Below are 22065 nucleotides of genomic sequence, written 5' to 3' on the forward strand. Positions count from 1 at the left end.
ATCACGCCTAGGTGAGGAAGCCTCCGTGAAATCCCATTTGCCGGAGGTTCTGAGAGCTTCCATGTGGAGAACACTCCCACCCTGGGAGAGCGACACACCCCAGCCGTACAGGGGCAGAAGCTCCGGCGCTTGGGACCCTCCCAGCCCTCACCCCCCCCACCCCCCGTATCTCTTCAGCTGCCTGTTCACCTGGGTCCTTCATCACATCCTTTAACCAACTGGTAAATGTAAGCGAGTGTTTTCCTGAGTTCTGTGAGCCCCTCTAGCAAATTAATTAAACCTGAGGAGGGGGTCGTGGGAACCTTCGCTTTGTAGCCAAGTAGGGCAGAGGGCGTAGGGCCCCTGGGGACTTACCGCTTGCCCTTGTCATCTCTGGGTAGATGGGGCCAGAATTGAATTAAATTGTAGGACACCCAGCTGGTGTCACAGAGAATTGCTTGCTGCTGTGAGGAAAAACCTTCACGCATTTGGTGACCGGAAGCATCAAAAACGAAGTGTTATTATGTAAAAAGTGAAGGAAAAGCGCAGAAATGAAACAGTAGGGAAGAACTCTGTCTCTCCCTACATAGGAAGGAAAAAAGCTGAGTTTTTCCCCAATTGACTTACTTTTAGCAAGAGATTTTCAAAGTTGCATACGCAGATGTAAAATGATATGAAAAGAAATAGCTTCTGGGTTTCCCAGTGGCCACCTTAGAAAGTTACATCTCCACCAGGGCCAGTGATGGCAGGAGTTCCCTTGCGGTGCAAGGGGCTAAGGATCTGGTGTTGTCACTGATGTGGCACAGGTTCGATCCCTGGCCTGGGAACTTCTGCATGCCACAGATGCAACCAGAAAAAAAAAATGTGATGGTAATTACTTTAAAAAAAAGTTAATGTCATCTGCTGTTTTCATAGTAACAGTCCTCCAGAAAGCCCCCTGCTCCATGGTCCCTCCTCCTTGGGTCTTTGGACATGTAGGAAATGCCCAGTCAGCCCCTGGGCTTCATTCATATTTTCTTTCTTGGCCATGCTAATGGCAGGTGAAAGTTCCCGGGCCAAGGATCAAACCTGTGCCACAGCAGTGACTCAAGGCGTAGCAGTGATAATGCCGAATCCTTAACCTACTGAGCCACCAGAGAACTTCTCCACTCACATTCTTGCAGATAACTAAGCCCTTGGCTCTTAACCACCCCATACACCCCTTCTCAGTGTCTGAATAGATTCTGAGTGCTTTCTAAATACTTAACCCTGTATGTATAAGGGGATTCAGCTATCACAGCTCACAGCTGGGGAGAGTGGGGTTAGGGGCACCAATCTATTAGCAGGGAAGAGTTAGAGCAAAGCCTTGATGGTCCCTCCAAGGAGAAGCTGTCCTCGGCGGGGGGGGGGGGGGGGCAGCATCTCTCTACCTTCTCAATGAGCTCGATGCAGGCGGCCAGGTCCATCCCGAAGTCGATGAACGTCCACTCGATGCCTTCCTTCTTGTACTCCTCCTGCTCCAGCACGAACATGTGGTGGTTGAAAAACTGTTGCAGTTTCTCGTTGGTGAAGTTGATGCACAGCTGCTCCAGGCTGTTGAACTGGGTGTTTCAAATTCCAAAGAATTTGAATGAGTTTGGAAAATCTAGTGGCAATTCAGCAAAGCAGACCCAAAGTGGAAAGGCCCTTCAAGGCCATTTATCCAAACAACTCACATCAAAGATCTCAAAGCCGGCGATGTCCAAGACCCCGATGAAGTACTGCCTGGGCTGCTTGGTGTCCAGCTGCTGGTTGATGCGAGTGACCATCCACAGGAACATCTTCTCGTAGACGGCTTTGGCCAGAGCGCCCACCGCATTGGTCACCTTGAAAAGGGCCCATCCACTCAATCCTCAAATTACTCTTTTTACGATTGTATTAAAACATATGAAGTTGAAGCATATGATGTTGACGTCTTGACGGTCAAAAGCAGCTGGAGGTTGGCAATTGCATAGAATTCAACCTCACATTAAATCTGTCTTGAGGCGTCTGCCCAGTTCACCAAGTCTATCCCATTTACAAAGATTGTTTTCTAACAACCGTGGTGGGAACACATGACTCGAGCTCCGACCACACTTGATTGAACCAGAGGTGGACATTTAGTCCAAGTTGGGTTAAATAGAGTGTCTCTCCTGAGAATTTGGAATTGGGATCAAAAGATGCTGGTCTCAGTCTCAGGGTGAGACCACAGAGATGTAAACCTGGGAGCCTAGAGTGGCCACGGGCAGGAGAGGCGGAGAAAGCTTAGTGTCTGTCTAGGGAGAACACAACCGAGCAGGAGAGAGAAGACAGTCCACGGAGCCCCAGAGAAGGAGCTAGAGAGAGACTGCCTGTCTTTGGAGGGCTCTTCACTTCCTGGCTCTGGACCCTCATGGCGCCCAAGGCACTCCTTGAGTCCTTGAGTTTACCCCTGAGGTCTAAGAATGAATTCCTCTTTCATGCTGAAGCCAGTTTCATGTATTTTTCTCTTTCTTTTTATGGCCACACCTGCAGCACAGAGTGGTTCCCAGGCTAGGAGTCGAATGGCAGCTGCCGATGGAGCCTACGCCACAGCCACAGCAACGCTATATCTGAGCTGCATCTGCTACCTACGCTGCAGCTTGTGGCAATGCCAGATCCTTAACCCAATGAGGGAGGCCAGGGATCAAACTCACATCCTCATGGATACTAGTCAGATTTCAAACGCACTGAGCCACAACGAGAACTCCAGTTTCACTTGTTTTTCTATACCTGCAACTGAGGGAACTTTAGGATGATGGTTAAAATAGCAAAATACCTGCATCAACTGGATTCAGAGCACCCCCCCTTACCTGCTGGACATTTTGTCCCTTAGTGACATATTCGTTCCCGACCTTCACCCTTGGACAGCACAGGCCTTTCAGCATTTCTGCAGAATTCAGACCCATCAGGTACCCAGCTTTGTCAGCCACTGAAGGAAGAGGAGAAATGGTGTCACACGAGTCAGCAGCTGCTAAAATATCCAGTCAAGCCCTGGGTCCTCCCCGAAATACTTTCTGTAATCCTTTTTGATGTTTTTATGTTGTCCTACCTGCCCCAGGGCCGGACGCCTCTAATGTAGTTTCAGCCCCATAATCCGGGGTCCTGGGCTTTTGAGAACTTTCAATTTGCCTTCTAGATGCAATCTTTAATAATAGGTTGAGGAGTTCCCTTGTGGCACAGTAGGTTAAGGATGTGGCGATATCACTGCTGTGGCTCAAGCTGCTGCTGCGGTGTGGGTTTGATCCCTGGCCCCGGCATGTCCACATGGCCCAGAACCCCGCCAAAAAAAAAAAAAAAAATAGGTCGATCTTGACCTACTGATGTTTACATTTCATTAAAAAGCATAGAGTCTGATAATACAACGAAATGGTGTGTGAGTAAAGGAGGTACCATTTGGACAGTCACCGATCTAGGTTAAGCACCTTCCCAGTGTATGCAAGGTGCCATTCTAAGAGCCGAGAGAGACATGCAAACCTTGACCCTGCCGCAGGTGTTTGGTGACGGTCCAGGGCAGTTGCATACTGGCCGTTTCCTACAGTTCCCTAGGAGTCCAGTTGACCTTGAGATAGACCTGGCTGCCTGCGCTGAGCTCATCGAAAGGGGTGAGAAATGCTGCTTCCCAGGGACCGCCTCTCCTTGATTGGACATCACCTCATTGCTGGTTGGGGAGATAAGTTAATAAAAATTCAGGGCTGTGTTTAAGGACTTAATAAGAGGCCAAAATAGCTTGCATCTCCATTGTTTTCTTTTTCTTTTTCTTTTTTGGTCACCCCATGGTATATGGAGTTCCTGGGCCAGGGATCAGATCTGAGCGATGGTGGCAACCTCCGCTGTCACTGTGACGACACTGGATCATTAACCCACTGTACTGGGCCAGGGATTGAACCTGCGTCCTGGTGCTGCAGAGATGCTGCTGATCCTGTTGCGCCTGCGCCACGGTGGGAACTCCTCCACTGTTTCTAATAGTTGTGGCACAGTAACCTGGTAAGGAGCCTGCATTCACATTTGGGCTTTGCTTCTTTACGCTTCGATCTTGTCACGCGTCGACTGGGGGACAGGGACCATACCCATGTTACTGGGTGGTTGTGAAGCAGGCTTGGTGCACAGCAAGCACTCAGTAAACGCTGGCCTGTGTTGGCAGCATCATCAGAGGTGCGCAGGCCTCGGGTATGGCCACACATTTCCCTTTGCCAGGCTCTTTCTGCTTCTAAACACTGAACACACGGCTGCCAGGGCTGGAAAAGGGCCTGGGACCTCCCTGCGATGTACGTCTGTGGGGTCCATCCGCGCCGAGGAGCCCAACGTGGTTTTCCCTACGTTCCACACTCTTGGCCGGCCTGACTGCTGACAGAGTAATCCCAGGTTGTCACCTGTACTCTGCTGCTCCTTGGGGGTCTCCATGGCTTCTGGGGCCTGTCACATGCACTCTAAACCATTTATCCTGGCACTCCTGGCCTTTCCAAACTGATGCCAAAATAGCCGCTTTCCAGTTCCCACCTGTTATTAATCCACCACACACATCCTCTTCTATAGCCGAAGGGGGCCACAACCTGTGCTCCTCTGTCCCCGTCACAGTCCTTCCTTTGAGCCCCTTGCTCCGCGTGTTTCTTCTGCCTGGGCTTTCTACTCCCCTGCACCTTTCCGATCCTACCCACCTTTCAGAGTCCAAGTCAGTGGCCCCACCTCCCCAAGGAAGCCTTCCGTGATTACCCCAATCCGAAGTGCTTCCTGCTTTAAGTGCTTGGAATTTCTCCCCTGTTACTCCCACGTACCACCAGGAGGCTGTCCTGCCAGTGCACATTTCCTGTATAATCCCCTCCACTAGAGTGTGTCTTGTGGGGGGGGGGGGCGCTGTGAAGATGATGGGCTATCATCCCTATGATAAGGTTCCTAATTGGGTGGCTTTGAGTTTCTAACAAGAGAGAGTATCCTGGGCCACCCTCACCTCCTCAGGAGAGCCTTTATGGGCAGTGATAAAATCATGAGTCTATCTTCCTGGCCTTGAATCCATGGCTGTTGTTTCTTTTTATCATTTGAGGTGCAAGACACATGCTTGACACAGTGTGGGGTGTCATCACGGATGTTATTAGGGAGAAACCAGCTCTTTCCTCAGGGAGCTTGGGAGAGACGGGAGGCCTGAGAAGGAAGGCGTGTGGCCAAGGGTCCTGCCCTTGACTCCATTTCCAGACCTCCTGGGATGAGGCAGAGGCAGGTGGCGAGATCGTCCAGGTGGGAGTCACGGGGGGGGAAGACTGGTTCACCAGTCCTTGGCTCAGGGTCAAGTTCAATAGACGTTGGGGCGGGGGAAGAGAGAGCAATGGGAGGGAGAGACCTAGCTGCCGCCTTAGCCACCTTCTCATTTTAGGCCCCGTGATGAGGACAGTAATCTGGGTATGATATGCACAGAAAGTAAGTGAAGTTCCCTTTAACCAGATCTTTTCATAAATGTCCCCCCTAAAATAACAGGTAAACTGATGGTGAGAGAGAGTGGACCGTGGCTACTCATTTAAGAGAAAGATGCTCTTGGTTTCCCCAGGAATCTCCACTCAAGGATTCCTTGACCGAGTGAATGGACTGCCCCAGGGCATGTCCAGAGGCTTCGGACAACCCCAGTTCAGTCTGCACAGTTTTCAAAGGGCAGCCCTCAAGCGGAGCACAAAGTTCTCATGTACCCAGGCCACCCACAGACCCAGGTGTAGAGTCACACCTCGGTCCACCTCCCAGATGTGGTACCTTCCGTGCCGTCGGGCTCTGCCTGCTCCTCCCGCTGTTTCTGCTTGAATTTCATGTTCCCATAATGCATCACGGCACCAGTCAGCTTGTAGATCCCGACTTTCTCCTCGGAGCTGAAACCCAGGATGTCAATGGCATTCTGGGAATTAGAAAAAGGCCAGCTGTCACAGCAGGACTCCGGGATCCAGGTGCAGCTTTTCCCTGGCATGTCACATAGCACGCAAGACAGTGAACCCCGATAAGTGGATGACAGGTGGGATGTGGTCAGTTAGGGGCTAAAGACCACTTCTTCAATTGCATGTATTTGTGTGGGTGGGTGGAGACTATGGGCAGAAACTGTCAACAGTCTGTTTTCGTCCTTCCAGTGAGCACAGATTTAATCCTTCCCACTGCATAGATTAGCCCTGTCTTCTGGACAAGTCCTCTGGGGACCCTTGTGTGAGGCTGGGAGGGGTGGTCTCCTGGGTGCGATCCAACAGCCTGAGAGTTTGGCATGCAATCCAGGAGTTCCAGTGTCTTCCCCCAGGAAGATAATATGGCACTGGAGAAGATTAGAACCGGGAGGGAAGATAGCGTTTTTCAAATGAGGAAGGAGCTGGGCAGGGGGTTAGCACCATCTGCCTCTTGTCTCATTAAGTTCGTATGCAAACCTTATAGGTGCACAGACTTTTCCAAATTTCCAGATGAAAAACTGAGGTTTAGAGTTCCCATTGTGGCTCAGCAGGTTAAGAACCTAACTAGCTCATTGTCATGAGCTGCAGTGTAGGTCACAGATGTGGCTTGGATCTGGTGTGGCTGTGGCTGTGGCATAGGCTGGCGGCTGTAGCTCTGATTCGACCCTAGGCTGGGAACTTCCATATGCCACAAGTGTGGCCCTAGAAAAGAAAAAAAAAAAAGAACTGGGGTTCTAAGGGGGTGAGTAACTCTGCCCCAAGTCCTGCAGGCAGGATGTGATAAGGAGGGGACGTGATAGGGCGGGGGTCAGAGCTGGTGCTGGGTCACTTCAGAGCTTACAGCAGGTGCCAATTTGGTTTTATAACCCCTTGTTCTATTGCAAAGGTTTAAACTGGAAAATTTTTTTTCCCCTGTCTTTTGTCTTTTTAGGGCTATACCTGCGGCATATGGAAATTCCTAGGCTAAGGGTCAAATCGGAGCTGTAGCCGCCAGCCTACACCACAGTCACAGCAATGCAGGATCTGAGCTGCATCTTTGAGGTACACCACCGCTCACGTCAGCACTGGGTCCTTAACCCACTGATTGAGGCCAGGAATCAAACCCACATCCTCATGGATGCTCTTCGGATTCATCGACCACTGAGCCTTGACAGGAAATCTTAAACTGGAAAATCTTTCTCCAGGGCATACATATGATTATATAGCAAGGTTTGCAGCCCGAGCCTCAGCAATGCCCACGGGTGGGGTGGAAATGTGTGGACATGTCTGGTGAGTGGGTGGGACAGACTCTTTAGGTCAATGTCAGCGGGATGGTATTGGAGGAAGGCACTTTTGGAGTGGCGCCCCTTTCTGTGGGAGGGAGAGTCCATGCCTTGAGCAGACCCAGGGGAGGAGAGATTCTGAAGCCCTTGAACCCGTATCCCACCCCAGCAGACAGATGCACATTTGTGTTCTAGGAAGGGGTGACTGCAGGCAAGGAGAGAAAACTTCCGTAAACGCTGAAAGCAAGCAGGTGAAAGTGTGACTGCTTGGCGACTCTCCAAGGGTGACTGCCAGGCGACCCTCCTGGAGAATGCAGTTACTCAGGGGGACCAACCTGCCTCTATCCGACCATTAACCATCACTCTGGAGAAGCTTCTTAGGAGGGAGGAGAAACAGCATCCCCAGACGGCATCGCTCTTTGGCGAGGACCTCAAATGCCTTTGGGACTTTTAGAATTGCTTATGAGGGCATTTCCAGGGGCTGGAGATCTTGCGTCAGTCACAAACCCTCCCTCTCTGTACTCATCAACTGGTAAAGGCTGGGGAAACCTGGCCGAACACATAATGGCCAGACTTATGTAAACTGAAGTTCATTTGATCATGAACGTTTTCGCTTTGCCTTAAAACAGGTAGCATCACCTGGTAATGTCACAAAATGCAGGCCAGGAAGCCGGGCAGTGCCCCTGGCCTGTTGGATCAAAACCTTTTACAGCTTCCATGAGGGTGGAGCCAGCAGGGGTGAAGATTAATTGCTGGGAGATGGCTTTTTTTGGGGAGGGTTTTTGTTTCTGTTTTATGGCTGCACCCATGGCACATGGAAGTTCCCAGACCAGGAATTGAATCCAAGCTGTAGCCACAAGCTATAATATGACAATGCTGGATCTTTTAACCCACAGCATTGGGGGTCACACCCGTGCCCCCACAGCAGCCTGAGCCTCTGCAGTAGTATTCTTAGCCAGTTATGCCACCGCAGGAACTCTGAGATGGCATATTTTAATTAAAAATTCAAGTTCTGGAGTTAGGCAGATCTGGATTCAGACTGTCATTTACAAACTACCTGCAAACATAGTGTGTATTTCTTTCTAAGACTCAGCTTCATGTGAAAAGGGGCAGTGGCAGTGCCCATCCCAGAGGTTTTGTTGAGGCTTAAATGAGATAATGCAGGCAAAGCTCTTTTGTCCGTTCCTAGCACATGTACGTGCTCAATGCATTTAGCTAAAACCACAGTTATTGACCCTGGAGACACTCCCCAAAGCTAAATGCCAGAGGCCTGACAGGTGTGCTGAGAAGGTGGGTGCTTACCTGAGCCCGAGGTGGCAGGTGGCTGGAAGAAAGGAGCTATTGCCGCAGCGTGGGACTAAATTTTCCTGCTTTAGTCTTTTGTGACTTAGATTTTCTTAAGGAACCATGTAGATGGTTTTAACCCCTGAAAACTTCCAACTAAACCTCTTTATCCATGCAAACATTTACTCTAAAATGCTTGAGAGTGGAACTGAAGGCCTGTTTTGGAGAACCTTTCTATCTTCTCCTTTCTGGAATCTTCTGAAATGGAGCTGAATGGAGGAGGGATGTGATCTGCACTCATCTCTGAGATCTTGGGTCCAATCACTGAGCATCTCTGCATCCCAGCTTCCTCATGAGATCCTGGGTACCCCTCGGTTTATGAATTCAATGGTCTATGCTGGGAATTCCCGTTGTGGCTTAGTGGTAATGAACCCAACTAGCATCCAGGAGGATGTGGGTTCCATCCCTGGGCTCGCTCAGTGGGTTAAGGATCCAGTGTTGCCTGTGAGCTGTGGTGTAGGTCGCCGATGAGGCTCAAATCCCACGTTGCTGTGGCTGTCGGGTGTGGTGTAGGCCAGCAGCTATAGCTCCTGTTCAACCCCTATTCTGGGAACTTCCATATGCTGCAGGTGTGGCCCTAAAAATTAAAAAAAAAAGTCTATGCTTAAATAAATAAACATGCAAAATGCTTACATCAGTCGCCAACAGCTCCTCACTGTCGTCAATGCTGGCCACGGTGACCTCTCCTTGGCTCACGAAGGGGAAGTCAAAGGGATTGGTTGAGATGAGAAGCAGGTCTGTAAAGCAGAAAGATCCCTTTGGCATCTTACACACAACTGACTCTGTCTGTTTCGTTCCCCCAACGTGACTGATTTGGAAGATGAGAACCGTCGCTAAGGAACTTACCGATGAGTTCTGGCTTCTTGTTTGACATGATTTGATAAAAAATATGATAGCTTCTCTCACTGGATAACTGAAATGTCACCCTGGATTTTTCTAAGAGATCTAAGGTAATGAAAAAAAAAAAACCAGTTTGATTTTAGGTTTGCAGGTAGGTGATGCTTCTGTGGCCAGATCTGAAGGTGCCAGATAGAGTGGTTAGACTCACAGGTTTCGATGTCCGCGGACGCCAGCTTTCCTGTGGCTCCAAAGTGAATCCGAATGAACTTCCCCTGCCCAGGGGCGAATTGACAATCACTGTTATTTTACATACATGGCACCGTAGCCGGCCTTTGTTAGGTGCTGCCGTGGATGGGGGCAGTGTAGGGTCAGGGAGGAGGTGAGGCCCGAAGCATGAGGACTTCCCTCTTCTGTCTGTTTGGCATCCAGTTCCCAGGCCTGCTCAGCCATGACTCAGGTAGCAGCTCTGCCCCAAGCACCTGCCCTGCCCTGCAGCTCTGGGGGTGCCCAGAGCCTCCCTCTCACCTCTCTGCCTGCGGCCACCTCTCATCTGACCATCTCCTTGGTTTTTATTGGCTCAAACTCTTCATGACACCCTTGAATTGATAAATTGGTTGGACTGTCTATCTGACTTCTTTTTGCCTCTGGCTGTGGTTCTGAGATTTCTTGCCTCAGTTTCCCTTACCACTCAGGACAGGTGAACCTACCTCCCCAGAGACCCACTCAGCCTGTGGGTTCCCTCCACTCTGGGGAGTGAGAGGTGGATTATATAGAGTATATGTATGGGTGTGTGTGTGTGTGTGTGTGTGTGTGTGTACACCACCTTCTTATGTAATCTCCTTCATTGGTCTCTACCACTCTGTGAGCAGATCTGAGGGCAAAAATGTTTTCTTGCTTGTTCACCCACAGATTCTGGAATGTAGTCGGCAGTCAGTAATATCCTTGGTTTTTTTCTGAATGAAGCCTAAGAACAGTTAGTGAAGGCCCAGTGAAGGTTTGTGTAAATTGTAAGTGTTGGGTCTTCAGGACTTTTAGCTGCTTAATGAATGGAAGTACGTCTGGGCACTTGCTCTGCTGGCCAGTGAAGTTAGGTAGAGCCCTAAAAGTTTATTCGCCAGTGTCGGAAGCAAATGCCTCTTTGGTTGAGCGAATATCAAGCAAAATGTTGAGATGGAACCTGTCCTTTGATGTCTTCAGTCGTAGCCTTTCCCCCATTTGTGAGCGCTGCGCTGGCACTGGGTTTTCCTACTCCCAGCACCTCCTGATTTGCAGGAGGCCAAACCCACTAACTACATTCACACGAAAGTTTTCATGGCTAATAAGTCAGTGGCTACTGCTCAGTGGACTTTTGCATCTTAAAATGTTTCCGCCTAAAGAGAGGAATTTTAGCATAAAGACATTGCTTTGTTGTGCTCGTGGAATCTGAGTCGCTGTGACTTCAGGATGTTGGTTAGTTAGCTGAATCCTCCCTCTGTTGGGAAGAAGCCAACACACTCTTCAAAGACTGTTAGACTACCGGTGGGGCAGCTTGACCTGAATGGCTTGGGGGTAGGTAAGCCTGGATGCCATCTAGTGTATGTGGCAGTTTCTCATGTCCAGCGTTGGAGGGGGGGGGTTGGTTTCTGGGGGTGGCTGGAAATTGGACTGAGTCTTACGAATCTCGAGGAGTTGTCATTCCTCACAGTCTTGGCGTTTCCAAAGGCCTCCAGCAAAGGGTTGGCCTGGATGATCTGATCTTCCAGCGTTCCCTAATAATAGTGAGAAGAGAAAAGAGAGGACTGTTTTCTGAAGTAGCTTCCTGGTGACTCTCAAGTCTGAATCCTCTGGGACGGGCCCTCGGAGAGATGCTGACCAACCCAGGCTGGTGGCCAGTGCAGAGGTACCCACTGGCCCATCCCCATCCCTCCAAGGAGTCCTCAAGGCCACATCCTAGACGGTGTCTTAGCACAGCATCCAGGTGACTTTTGGCCATACCAGATTCCAGATTCCAATCCGTCTCGATTTCCCAGACTGCTTTTCTTCTCTGAGAACATTTCACTATCAGTCACAGATTTTTAGACTATTTACCTCTGTTACTACATGCACCAGGACCCGTTTATATAGATATTTGGGGTTAGAAGTAGAAATAGAATGTGAGCAATGAAAGTGACCCGTAGGATATAAACAGTGGTTCTCCAAAATTTTTTTTTTAAGTTGCATAAAATATTTCATGAGAACTATTACTTAGAAGTCCACTTATAAAAAGTAGAGTTTTCACCACCACACTGCCTCCCATGACTGCTTATCTATCTGGCTCCAGAGCAGTTTGGAAACTACTGTCCAGCCCCATGGTTCTCAAAGTGTGACCTCTGGACCAGCAGCACAAACAGCGGGAGGACGATAGAAATGCAACATGCCAGGGTTGTGAATGGGAGATAGGCATTTCTTTTTCTCTTTCTCTCTCTTTCTCTCTTTCTTTCTTTCTTTCATTCTCTCTCTTTCTTTCTTCCTTCCTTTTTTTTTTTTTTTTTTTTTTTGCTTTTTAGGGATGCACCTGTGGCGTATGGCAGTTCCCAAGCTAGGGGTCCAATTGGAGCTGTAGCCGATGGCCTCCACCACAGCAACAGCAACACCAGATCGGAGCCGCATCTTTGACCTACACCACAGCTCACAGCAATGCCGGATCCTTAACCCACGGAGCAAGGCCAGGGATCGAACTTGCATCCTCATGGATACTAGTCGGATTCATTTCCTCTGAGCCACCACAGGAACTCAGAGGTAGGCATTTCAATGAGAAATTCTACGCCTAGGGCCAGCAGTCCAAGCCCTCCCAATGGTTCTGATTGATGTTCCCTCCAGTTTAGAACCACTGGCCTAAACCATTCCTTCTGCAGAGGACTCTGTGGACCTGCTCAAGGTCACTGGGCTGTTGCTGAGGGAGCGGATGCTAGAGCCTGATTCTGTGAGGTGGACCCGCTTCCTGCCTGGACCTAGAAACATCCCTGGGGTGAGACCTCATGCCACGTCTCCGCTGAGCACTCAGCCCTTTGAGCACCTGGCACCTACCCTGGATTTAAGGCGTACGTATCCCAGCAAGCCTCCAGGTGCCGGGAGCTGCTCACCTGCATTTTGCCTGGCTGCTGCTCCTTCTTCTTGTCCCCAGTGACTGCAATTGTTGCAAAGTACTGGATGACACGCTTGGTGTTCACCGTCTTCCCAGCCCCGGATTCCCCGCTGCCGATGGAAAAGTGAGTGAGATAAAGGAGCGCAGGCGGGATGGATGGATGGAGGGCTCCGGGTCACCGCGGCGCACACCCGGGTTACTCACGTGATGAGGATGGACTGGTTGTCCCGATCTGGAAGGGCAGAGGGCAGCAGAAGGAAATCAGTCAGCAACAAACAGCCAGGATATATACACATCTGGCAACACGGGGATGGGCAGAGCCTGTGGGTCCTGGTTCTGGCTCTGCCGGGAGCCAGCAGTGTGGTGACCTGGACGTGTCGAATCTTCTTTGAGACAGTTTGTGCGGATGTCCCAAAGGTGGGGTGTGTAACATGGGCAGCGTGCGAAGTGAACAGCGAATCCCACCGGGTGAAGGTTATTTGTCTTCACAGATCTTAACTTTCTTATCTCCGTTTTAAATGCAGAAAGCAAGTCTCAGACCAGAACCTGCCAGAAGCCACACCTTCTAATGAGAATGTATGGACGCTGACTTGCTGTCACTGCATTTTCCTTTTACCTTTACCTTCTACTCATGGAAAGTGACAGTGGTGTTCCGTTTACAGCAATGTTATAGGTTGAATGGTGTGTCCCTCGCATTCATATGCGGAGGGCCTAATCCCCAGTGTCTCAGAATACACTGTATTTGAAAATAGGATCGCTGCCGATGTAACTAGTTAAGATGAGGCCGTACTGGAATAGGAGGGCCTCTAATCCCACATGACTGAGGTCCTTATATAAAGAGGAATTTGGAGGGTGATGAGGACACAATATGCAGATGAAGGTAGAGATCTGGTGCTTCCTCTTTTTGCTTGTTTTTTGTCTTTTTAGGGCTGCACCTGCGGCTTATGGAAGTTCCCAGACTAAGCATCAAATTGGAGCTGCAGCTGCTGGCCTATACCACAGCCACAGGAATGCGGAATCTGAGCTGTGTCTGTGACCTACACCACAGCTCACGGCAGTGCTGGACCCTTAACCCACTGAACGATGCTGAGGATCAAACCTGAATCCTCATAGATACTAGTCGGGTTTGTTACCGCTCAGCCACCCTAGGAACTCCGATCAGGTGCTGCTTCTACAAGCCAAGAAATGCCAGAGACGGCCAGCAAACCACCAGAAGCTGGGAGAGAGGCCCAGAACAGATTTCGCCTCACAGCCCTTAGAAGAAACCAACCCTGCCCTTGACCTCAGACCTCCAGGCTCCAGAACTATGGGACAATGCATTTCTGTGGTTTAGGCCACCCAGGTTGTTATACTTTGTTACAGCAGCCCGAAGAAACAGATACTGATAGTGATATTATTCTTCCTTTTGAAACTGATATAACTTCGGTCAGTGAAGGATCTTAAATATGCAGCATTGGCCAGGAGGGTGCATGTGAGATGGGAACGCCTGAAGGTTGGGCAACATTGTGCTGGATGCCTTTGCAACCTCTTTGGAGCTCACGTGTTTGCTTCTCCTTCTCTCTGCCCCAAGTCGGGTGAAAGTGGAGCAGAAGAGGTGGTGTGAGGTATGAGAGCCTGACAGTGTTAGCACACCTCTATCTCTTCTGCAAATTTAGGGAGGAGAAAAAGGAGCCCGAGAAGGCAGGAGAAGGCACGTCGCTGGGCCCATGTCTCTGACTTTGTATTGCTAAGCGGCTGCTAATACAGCCTCTTCCCCCAGCGTGCCCGTGTTGGGGGTTCTTTGCAGGTGGGGGCAGGGCATCTCCTTGTGTTCCACATTCCCCCCAAATAAGCACGTGCTTCGTGCGGCTTCAGTCACAAGCACAGGCTTTGGCACCAGGACTGGTAATGGAAGATACTGCGCCCCTGGCTTTCCACCCTGAAATCCTCTGCCTCTCCTAAGGTCACTTTGGTCATGGCACTGTTTGGATGACCAAGGCCTGTGAGGTGCTCGAGTAGCTAACTAAGAATTGGTCCAGCTAAGGGACTTGAATAATTGCCTAAAACGTGTTTTTAAAAATATGGGAGTTCCCTGGTGGCTCAGCAGTTTAAGGACCTGGTGTTGCCACCGCTGTGGCTCAGGTCACTGCCATGGCATGGGTTTGATCCCTGGCCTGGGAACTTCCACATGCTGCAGGCTTGCCCCCCAAAATGTGGATTAAAGATATCACTCACCAGTCAGCATGAACTGATAGGCGTTGTCGGAGATGGAGAAGATGTGGGGCGGGGCCTCCTGGCGCTTTTTGCCTCTGTAGGCCGTCACCACCTCGGGGTTGTACACCGGCAGCCACTTGTAGGGGTTGACGGTGACACAGAAGAGGCCCGAGTAGGTCTGTACCATAAAGAAACAAAAGGGCGTAGAATTATTTGCTGGGGATCTCAGTAACGTTCTGTTTTTCCAAACATGAACGACCCGCATGAGCGGAAGGCCACGGGGATGAACTCACGTAGATCATCCAGGCTGCGTAACGCTCTTTGAGGTTGTACAGCACAGCGGGCTCGTGCAGGTGGGTCATCATGGCCATGTCCTCGATCTTGTCAAATTTGGGAGGGTTCATGGGGAAGACTTGGTCGCTGTTCAGAGTTAGCGTCTGGATGTGGAGAGGGAAAACACGGGGTGGGTGGGGGACCTGATGATCAGGACTCCCACGCTACTGGCGTGGTGAAAGTGTCAGCCATTGTGGTGCATCCAATTCTGGTCAAGTTGCATAACCAATTCTGCTCTGGTGCCCCCAGCTCAGCATGGCTTTTTGTTTTGTTTTTGTTTTTGTTTTTGCTTTTGGGGGCCACTCCTGCAGCATATGGAAGTTCCCAGGCTAAGGGTCTAATCAGAGCTGTAGCTACCGGCCTACACCACAGCCACAGCAACGTGGGATTCAAGCTGCGTTTTCGACCCACACCGCAGCTCATGACAACGCCATATCCCCAACCCACTGAGCGAGGCCAGGGATCGAACCCACATCCTCATGGATCCTAGTTGGGTTCATTAACCACTGAGCCACGACGGGAACTCCCAGCACGTCATTCTGTGTGCCAGGCGTGGGTCACAGGTGTGCAAAGCTCTAGAGCCCTTCAGCCTCAGGCTGGCCAGGTAGGACTCGGAACGGCCACGCCCAGAGCAGCTTACCTCTGTTTACCCCATTTTCTGTGTGTGCTGCAGAGAGACTGAGCTGGGATGTTGGAAAGAACTGTGCCAGTGTATTTCATGCATCTCCACCTCCCTACCTCTGCTCACATGGGTTGCTTTGCTGGAATGTCTACATTGAAATTGTCTCGGGACCTTTAAAGCTCTTCTTGGAGTTCCTGTGGTGGCTCAGCAGTAATGAACCTGACTAGTATCCATGAGGACGTGGGTTTGATCCCTGGCCTCACTCAGTGGGTTAAGGGATCTCACATGTCCTTGAGCTGTGGTGTAGGTTGAAGACCCGGCTCGGCCCCCACGTTGCTGTGCTGTAGGCCTGCAGCGGCAGCTCCAGTTGGACCCCTGGCCTGGGAACCTCCACATGCCGTGGTTGTGGCCCTGAAAAGAGAAAAAAAGGGGGGGGCTCCTCTTGGGTGCTCCCACTTCCGCTCGCCCCTGTCTTTTCCAGGCTTCCAGAAGTCTTTGCACCTCTGCTCTAATAGTTAAAACATTTGGACTTGGATCCAAACAACATTTTGAGACTGTTAGCTCCTTTCCCCCTCTCTGTTTTCCCCTCCATCCAAGCTGGCTCTCCATTACTCTGGAGAGGAAGGAAATAGGGCAGTAAAGGGAAGGAGCCTGTAAGCCTTTCTCGCCTCTGTTTTCCAGAAGTCTAAGTCCTTAGAGGAGCTTCGAGGGTTTTACCAAAACGATAAAAGGGAGGGGATTTCTTAGAGACCAATTCTCTTGAGGAAATGCCACCCTTCCGCCCCAGGGCCCTCCCCGCAGAGAGAGAGACACCCGAAGTAGCACATGGGGGACGGAAAGCCTCAGGAACTGGGACTTATTTCTTAGCAGATCCTTCAGGGGGTCTGTGTGGTATTATTGAAAATGTAGCCCAACTCTGGGGAGGGGACCTCAATAATAACGCAGGAAAAATGTCTTTCCGACCCTGTGAAAAGAGGCTGAAATCAGAGCTTAAGTTCAATAATAATAACAACAGTAGTAACAACAATAATAGGGAGTTCCCTGGTGGTTAGGATTCGGCGCTTTCACCACTGTGACCTGGATTCAGTCCCTGGTCTGGGAACTGAAGGCCCACATCAAGCTGTTGCGCGCCACAGCAAAAAAAACACCAAAAAACAAAAAGAAAAATCGGTAGAGATGAGTCAGCAATTAGTAAAAATATTAAAAAATCTATCTTGTATGCTTGAGTTTGTGAACTGCGATTCATATCTGCCATGTACTCTTTTTTTTGTGTGTGTGTGTTTCTAGGGCTGCACTTGCGGCATATGGAGGTTCCCAGGCTAAGGTTGAATCGGAGCTGTAGCCGCCGGCCTGCACCTGAGCCACAGCAACGCAGGATCCGAGCTGCATCTATGGCCTACACCACAGCTCACAGCAACGCCGGATCCTTAACTCACTTAGCGAGGCCAGGGATCGAACCTGAATCCTCATTGATGCTAGTTGGGTTCGTTAACCGCTGAGCCACGACTGGAACTCCTGCCGTATACTCTTTTTTTTTTTTTATTTTATTTTATGGGGAACCATAGAATCAACTGGAACATGAGGTTCAAATGGCAATAAATAATCATCTATCAATTATCACCTTAAATGTCAATGGACTGAATGCCCCAATCAAAAGACACAGAGTGGCTGAGTGGATAAAAAGGCAAAAACCTTCAATATGCTGCCTACAAGAAACTCACCTTAGGACAAAAGATACATATAGATTGAAAGTGAAAGGGTGGGGAAAAATATTTCACGCCAACAGACAAGACAGAAAAGCAGAAGTCGCAACACTCATATCAGACAAAATAGACTTTAAAACAAAAGACATAAAGAAAGACAAAGAAGGACACTATTTAATGATTAAGGGATACTGCCGTATACTCTTGATTTACATGCTGGATTGTAAACTTTGGGGAAACAGGCACTGAGATTTGCTCCTATTTGCAAAGTGATGGACACTGTTCTGGACATGGTGGGTGTCCAGGAAGCACTGAACTGAATAGTAATTGCTCTGTAATTCTGGGCATCACACTAGCCATTGCCTCTGGAGCGTCCTATGTAAGTCAGTCTGCGGCCCGGCAAGTTCTATTTGGTATATTCACCCATCTAGCAGGAATCAGCGTCACTCTCTCCTTAGGGGAGAGGGAGTTCAACCCCTTCCACCACCATCTTCCCCTTTCTCTAAAGCAAACATCACAAAAACAAAGCCCAAGCCCTCGGAGAAGGAGACGGGAGCAGGGGTGTGGACCACGGCAGCTTTCACCCGCTGCGTCACTACAGAGCAGAGCAGAGTCTTGTTCTGCCTTCAGGTTCCCACGGAGCAGCATCCACTTTCTAACACTCCAAAGGAAAGTGAGGATGCCCAAGCTGGCAGGGGCATCTGAGCTCAACACTTACCCGGTCATCGAGGGTCTTGACTGTGACCTTGTCGTTCTCCCTGCTCTGGATCATACCCTTCACATACAGTTCCTTATCGTCCACCGCAAAGCAGGCTTTCTTGGAATCGAATGGGCGGTTCTGAGCCTCGATTCTCTCCTTCTCTGATTTCCGCAGGTAGGGAGCTGCCTCTCCAAAGACGGCCATCTCTGCGTCAGAGCTCATGGCTGCAGGGGCTGGGGAGACGGGGGGCTGCTCAGTCTGAAGCCTGGGGAGCGCTCCCGAATCTGGCAGGCCCTGCTCTCTTACTTCCATTCGGACAAGGGGCTGGATTCAGAAGCTCCTGGGATTAACCTAGGTCTTGAGGACTCTAGGACCAGTTCTAGGGGTCTGGCGTGGGCAAGCGGGGATGAGCTAAAGGGAAAATTTTACTCTAAGAAAAACGTTTGAGGGGTCTCTTGAGTGTTGACTTGGAAACATCTTAGTCCAGCTCCAGGTATGGAAGCCAGAAGCTGTGAGAGGAAAGCCAAGCTGAGCCCAATTAAGGAGGCCTCGGAAAAGACTTCTTTGATTACACGTCATGTTTGAGCCCCATGGTCTATGTCACTCCCAAATCTTAAATGTGTCTTGGGAGTTCCCATCATGGCTCAGTGGTTGACAAATCCGACTAGGAACCATGAGGTTGTGGGTTCGATCCCTGGCCTCGCTCCGTGGGTTAAGGATCCGGTGTTGCTGTGAGCTGCGGTGTAGGTTGCAGACGTGGCTCGGATCCCACATTGCTGTGGCTCTGCCATAGGCCGGTGGCTACAGCTCCAATTAGACCCCTAGCCTCGGACCCTCCATATATGCAGCAGGTGCAGCCCCAGAACAGACAAAAAGACAGAAAAACAAACAAAAAAAATCTTAAAGCTGTCTGAAAAGAAGTATTGGAATGTTGATAATTCTTAGCAGAAACTTCAGGCAGTCCAGTGAAAAGTGATGACTTGAGTTACAGGTAGCAAGGTGATGGGAGGTGTGATGGTTTAGGGCAGTGGTTCCAAACTTGAACATGCCCCAGAATGAACTGCAGAGATTGTCAAAACACACATGTCTGGGCCCTAACTGCAGAGTTTCTGAATCTGTCGGTGTGGGATGGAGCGTGAGAATATACATTTCTAGCACGTTCCTGGAGATGCTGATGGGGCTGGTCCAGGGACCACACCCTGAGAACGGCTGGGTGTAGGGCCTGCCTGCTCCAAGTGCGGTCCTTGAACAGGTTGCATCAGGAGCTTGTTAGACATTCAGAATCTCAGACCCACCCAGATTACAAAAGCAGCATCTGTATTGTAACAAGCTCTCCAGGTGATTTCTGGGCATATGATAAAATTGACAAGTACTGGGCTGAACGCAGAGGTCTCTGAACTTCAGTTACTGGCAGCATCAGGGGGTGACAAAGAGTGTCTAATTAGATTAACGCCTGCCTAAGAACTCGCTGCCAAATGTGTCTGTTGGATGTGGTGTTTATGTGTCTGTCTGCCTCTCTTTCTCTCTCCCACTCCCTTCTAAACCCTCCCCTTTTGTTGATTCTGCTTTTTTAAAATGTTTTTTCCTGCTTAGAAGCTAGACAGTCTGGCTTCAGTCCCAGCACTGAACTTGGTCAAACCGCTGACTCCCCCGAAAATGAAGAGGCCAGCCTAGCGCATGTCCAGGGCCCCTGCCGGCAGGTGTGTGGCTTTCTGGTTCCTTTTCCTCATCTGCATGGGTTCCTTCTGCTCCCTCTGGACCCCCCCACCCCCCACCTGACCCTCTACTTCTTCTCCTCACATCTCCTCACTTCTCTCCCCCTTTTCATTTCTCTCCTTTTGCTTTTCCACTTACTTTCCTGTAACCGCCCATAAAAATGGGGTTTAGTTATAACACGTACCCCTCTATCTCCCTTAAGAAATAGTTCATTTTTTGGTATAAAGCCTTTTATGTCTCCTATTAAAAGTGGGAAAATTAAACATTTTACCATTGTCTCTTGGAAGATCTCCCACCTCCCCCTTCTTTTTTGTCTTATTTATTTATTTAAAAAAAATTTTTTTTAGGGCTGCACCCGTGGCATATGGAGGTTCCCAGGCTAGGGATACACTTGGAGATGTAGCCACTGGCCTACACCACAGCCACAGCAATGCATGTTCTGAGCCCCATCTGTGACCTACGCCACAGCTCATGGCAACGCCAGATCCCTAACCCACTGATCAAGGACAGGAATCAAACCCGCAACCTCATGATTCCTAGTCAGATTTGTTTCCGCTGTGCCACGACAGGACCTCCCCACCTCCCCCTTCTTATACTTTATGAAAACCTCACTGGTCACTAACTGTTGTTTCCATTTCCCTCCTTGTGATTCTGGGGGTATCTAGTTCTACAGAAAGAGGAGCCTCTGCTTCCCTCTGGACCTTATTCAGATCAACTTGCATTTGGATTTTACGTTGGCTCTGCTCTGTAGCCATCTGTGTGCTTGTGGTTAACTTTTCATAGTAAGAGACTAGAACTCAGTTTAGCACCCACAGAGAAGGCCCCTGGCCTATGGCCATCAGGCTGGTTTAAATTTTCTCAGTTACTGCCTGGTGGGGCGGAAGAATTCACCCATCTTGCTCTCCTCTTCTCGCAAGAGAGTCCCTCCTGTTGTGGCTTAAGTGGGTTTGACTGCAGCAGTGGTTCTCAAACTCTGTTCTCTCAGAACCCCTTCACCTTCTCAAAAATGATCGAGAACCCAATGAGTTTGGTTTACGTAGGTTGTATCTACCAATATTTACAATCTTGGAAGTCAAAGTTGAGAAAATTTAATTCATTTCAAATTACTACCAAATCCATGGCGTGTTAACATAACATATTGTTATAAAAATGACCGTATTTTCCAAAACAAAACAAAACAAAATCCTGTGATATCATTGTTTTTCATTTTTGCAGCTCACTTTAATGTCTGCTGAATAGAAGACAGCTGGATTTTCATGCCTGCTTCTGTATTCAGTATACATATATATATACACAGAATATATATGTAGTCGTTGTTAAAGTAGAAAAAATCTTGTGCAGTTATGAAATTTGGAAGAGGAAAGAATATTTATTGCAATTGCCTTTTCAAATAATTGTGGATATTCCTTTTAGAAACTATAACACAACTTGACATGTAACTTCTGCGGTAGTTTCTTAAAGGCTAGTTGCAGTGTGGAATCTGAAACCACATCAGCGAACATTTCATACCTGTTACATTAAAGTTGGTCCCTCTGGAACTTTGAATGAAACTTTTACCCATGTATGAACATCATTAATCTATCATTTGGAAAATATTGTTCACTGGATTACACAGAACCTGCAAATATTGACGTTTCATTATGCTGTATAACTCCCATCATGGCTCAGCAGTTAACAAACCCGACTAGGATCCATGACGATGCAGGTTCGATCCCTGGCCTCACTCCGTGGGTTAAAGGTCTGGCATTGCCGTGAGCTGTAGTGTAGGCTGCAGACACCATTCAGATCCTGAGTTGCTGTGGCTGCGGCGTAGGCCAGCGGCTACAGTTCCAATTCGACCCCTAGCCTGGGAACTTCTACATGCCGAGGGTGAGGCCCTAAAAAGACAAAAACAAAACAAAACAAACCCCCCCCAGTCATTAATATCAGCACCGATCTCATTAGAAAACTCAAGTATTATAAGTTGTCAAGCTAATGGTGGCAGATAAAAGTCTTCCAAAATTTTAATTTTTGCTTGAAACTTCATCTATAGTATTTGTAACAAACACTGTCCGTTGTTTTCCTTGAAATAATAAGGACACTTAATTGCCTTTCTTTTTTTTTTTTTTTTTTTGCTTTTTAGGGTGGCACCTGTGGCATATAGAAGTTCCCAGGCTAGGGGTTGAACTGGAGCTACAGCTGCCAGCCTACACCACAGCCATAGCAATGCGGGACCCGAGCCTTGTCTGCAACGTACACCACAGCTCACTGCAACATCGGATCCTTAACCCACTGAGCGAGACCAGGGATTGAACCTGTGTCCTCATGGATACCAGGTGGATTCGTATCCACTGCACCACAATGGGA

At 49.2% G+C, this 22065-nt stretch overlaps 1 protein-coding gene across 1 annotated transcript in view; it reads right to left on the bottom strand.

The window, feature by feature from the left end:
- LOC100736982 (myosin-13) overlaps positions 1-18240 on the bottom strand; it is a 51426-nt gene extending 33186 nt beyond the window's left edge. Inside the window, exons 1-13 of the mRNA XM_021066284.1 lie at positions 18022-18240; positions 14939-15082; positions 14667-14823; positions 12657-12684; positions 12451-12562; positions 11005-11097; positions 9558-9621; positions 9356-9454; positions 9143-9246; positions 5731-5869; positions 2808-2926; positions 1674-1823; positions 1389-1559 (exon numbers count right to left, since the gene is read on the bottom strand). Of these exons, the coding sequence (XP_020921943.1) occupies positions 1389-1559; positions 1674-1823; positions 2808-2926; positions 5731-5869; positions 9143-9246; positions 9356-9454; positions 9558-9621; positions 11005-11097; positions 12451-12562; positions 12657-12684; positions 14667-14823; positions 14939-15082; positions 18022-18225 (1584 nt within the window). The 5' untranslated portion in view covers positions 18226-18240. The remainder of the gene's footprint in view (positions 1-1388; positions 1560-1673; positions 1824-2807; positions 2927-5730; positions 5870-9142; positions 9247-9355; positions 9455-9557; positions 9622-11004; positions 11098-12450; positions 12563-12656; positions 12685-14666; positions 14824-14938; positions 15083-18021) is intronic.

The sequence above is a fragment of the Sus scrofa genome, chromosome 12 (assembly GCF_000003025.6).
Source record: "Sus scrofa isolate TJ Tabasco breed Duroc chromosome 12, Sscrofa11.1, whole genome shotgun sequence".
Lineage (NCBI taxonomy): Eukaryota > Metazoa > Chordata > Mammalia > Artiodactyla > Suidae > Sus > Sus scrofa.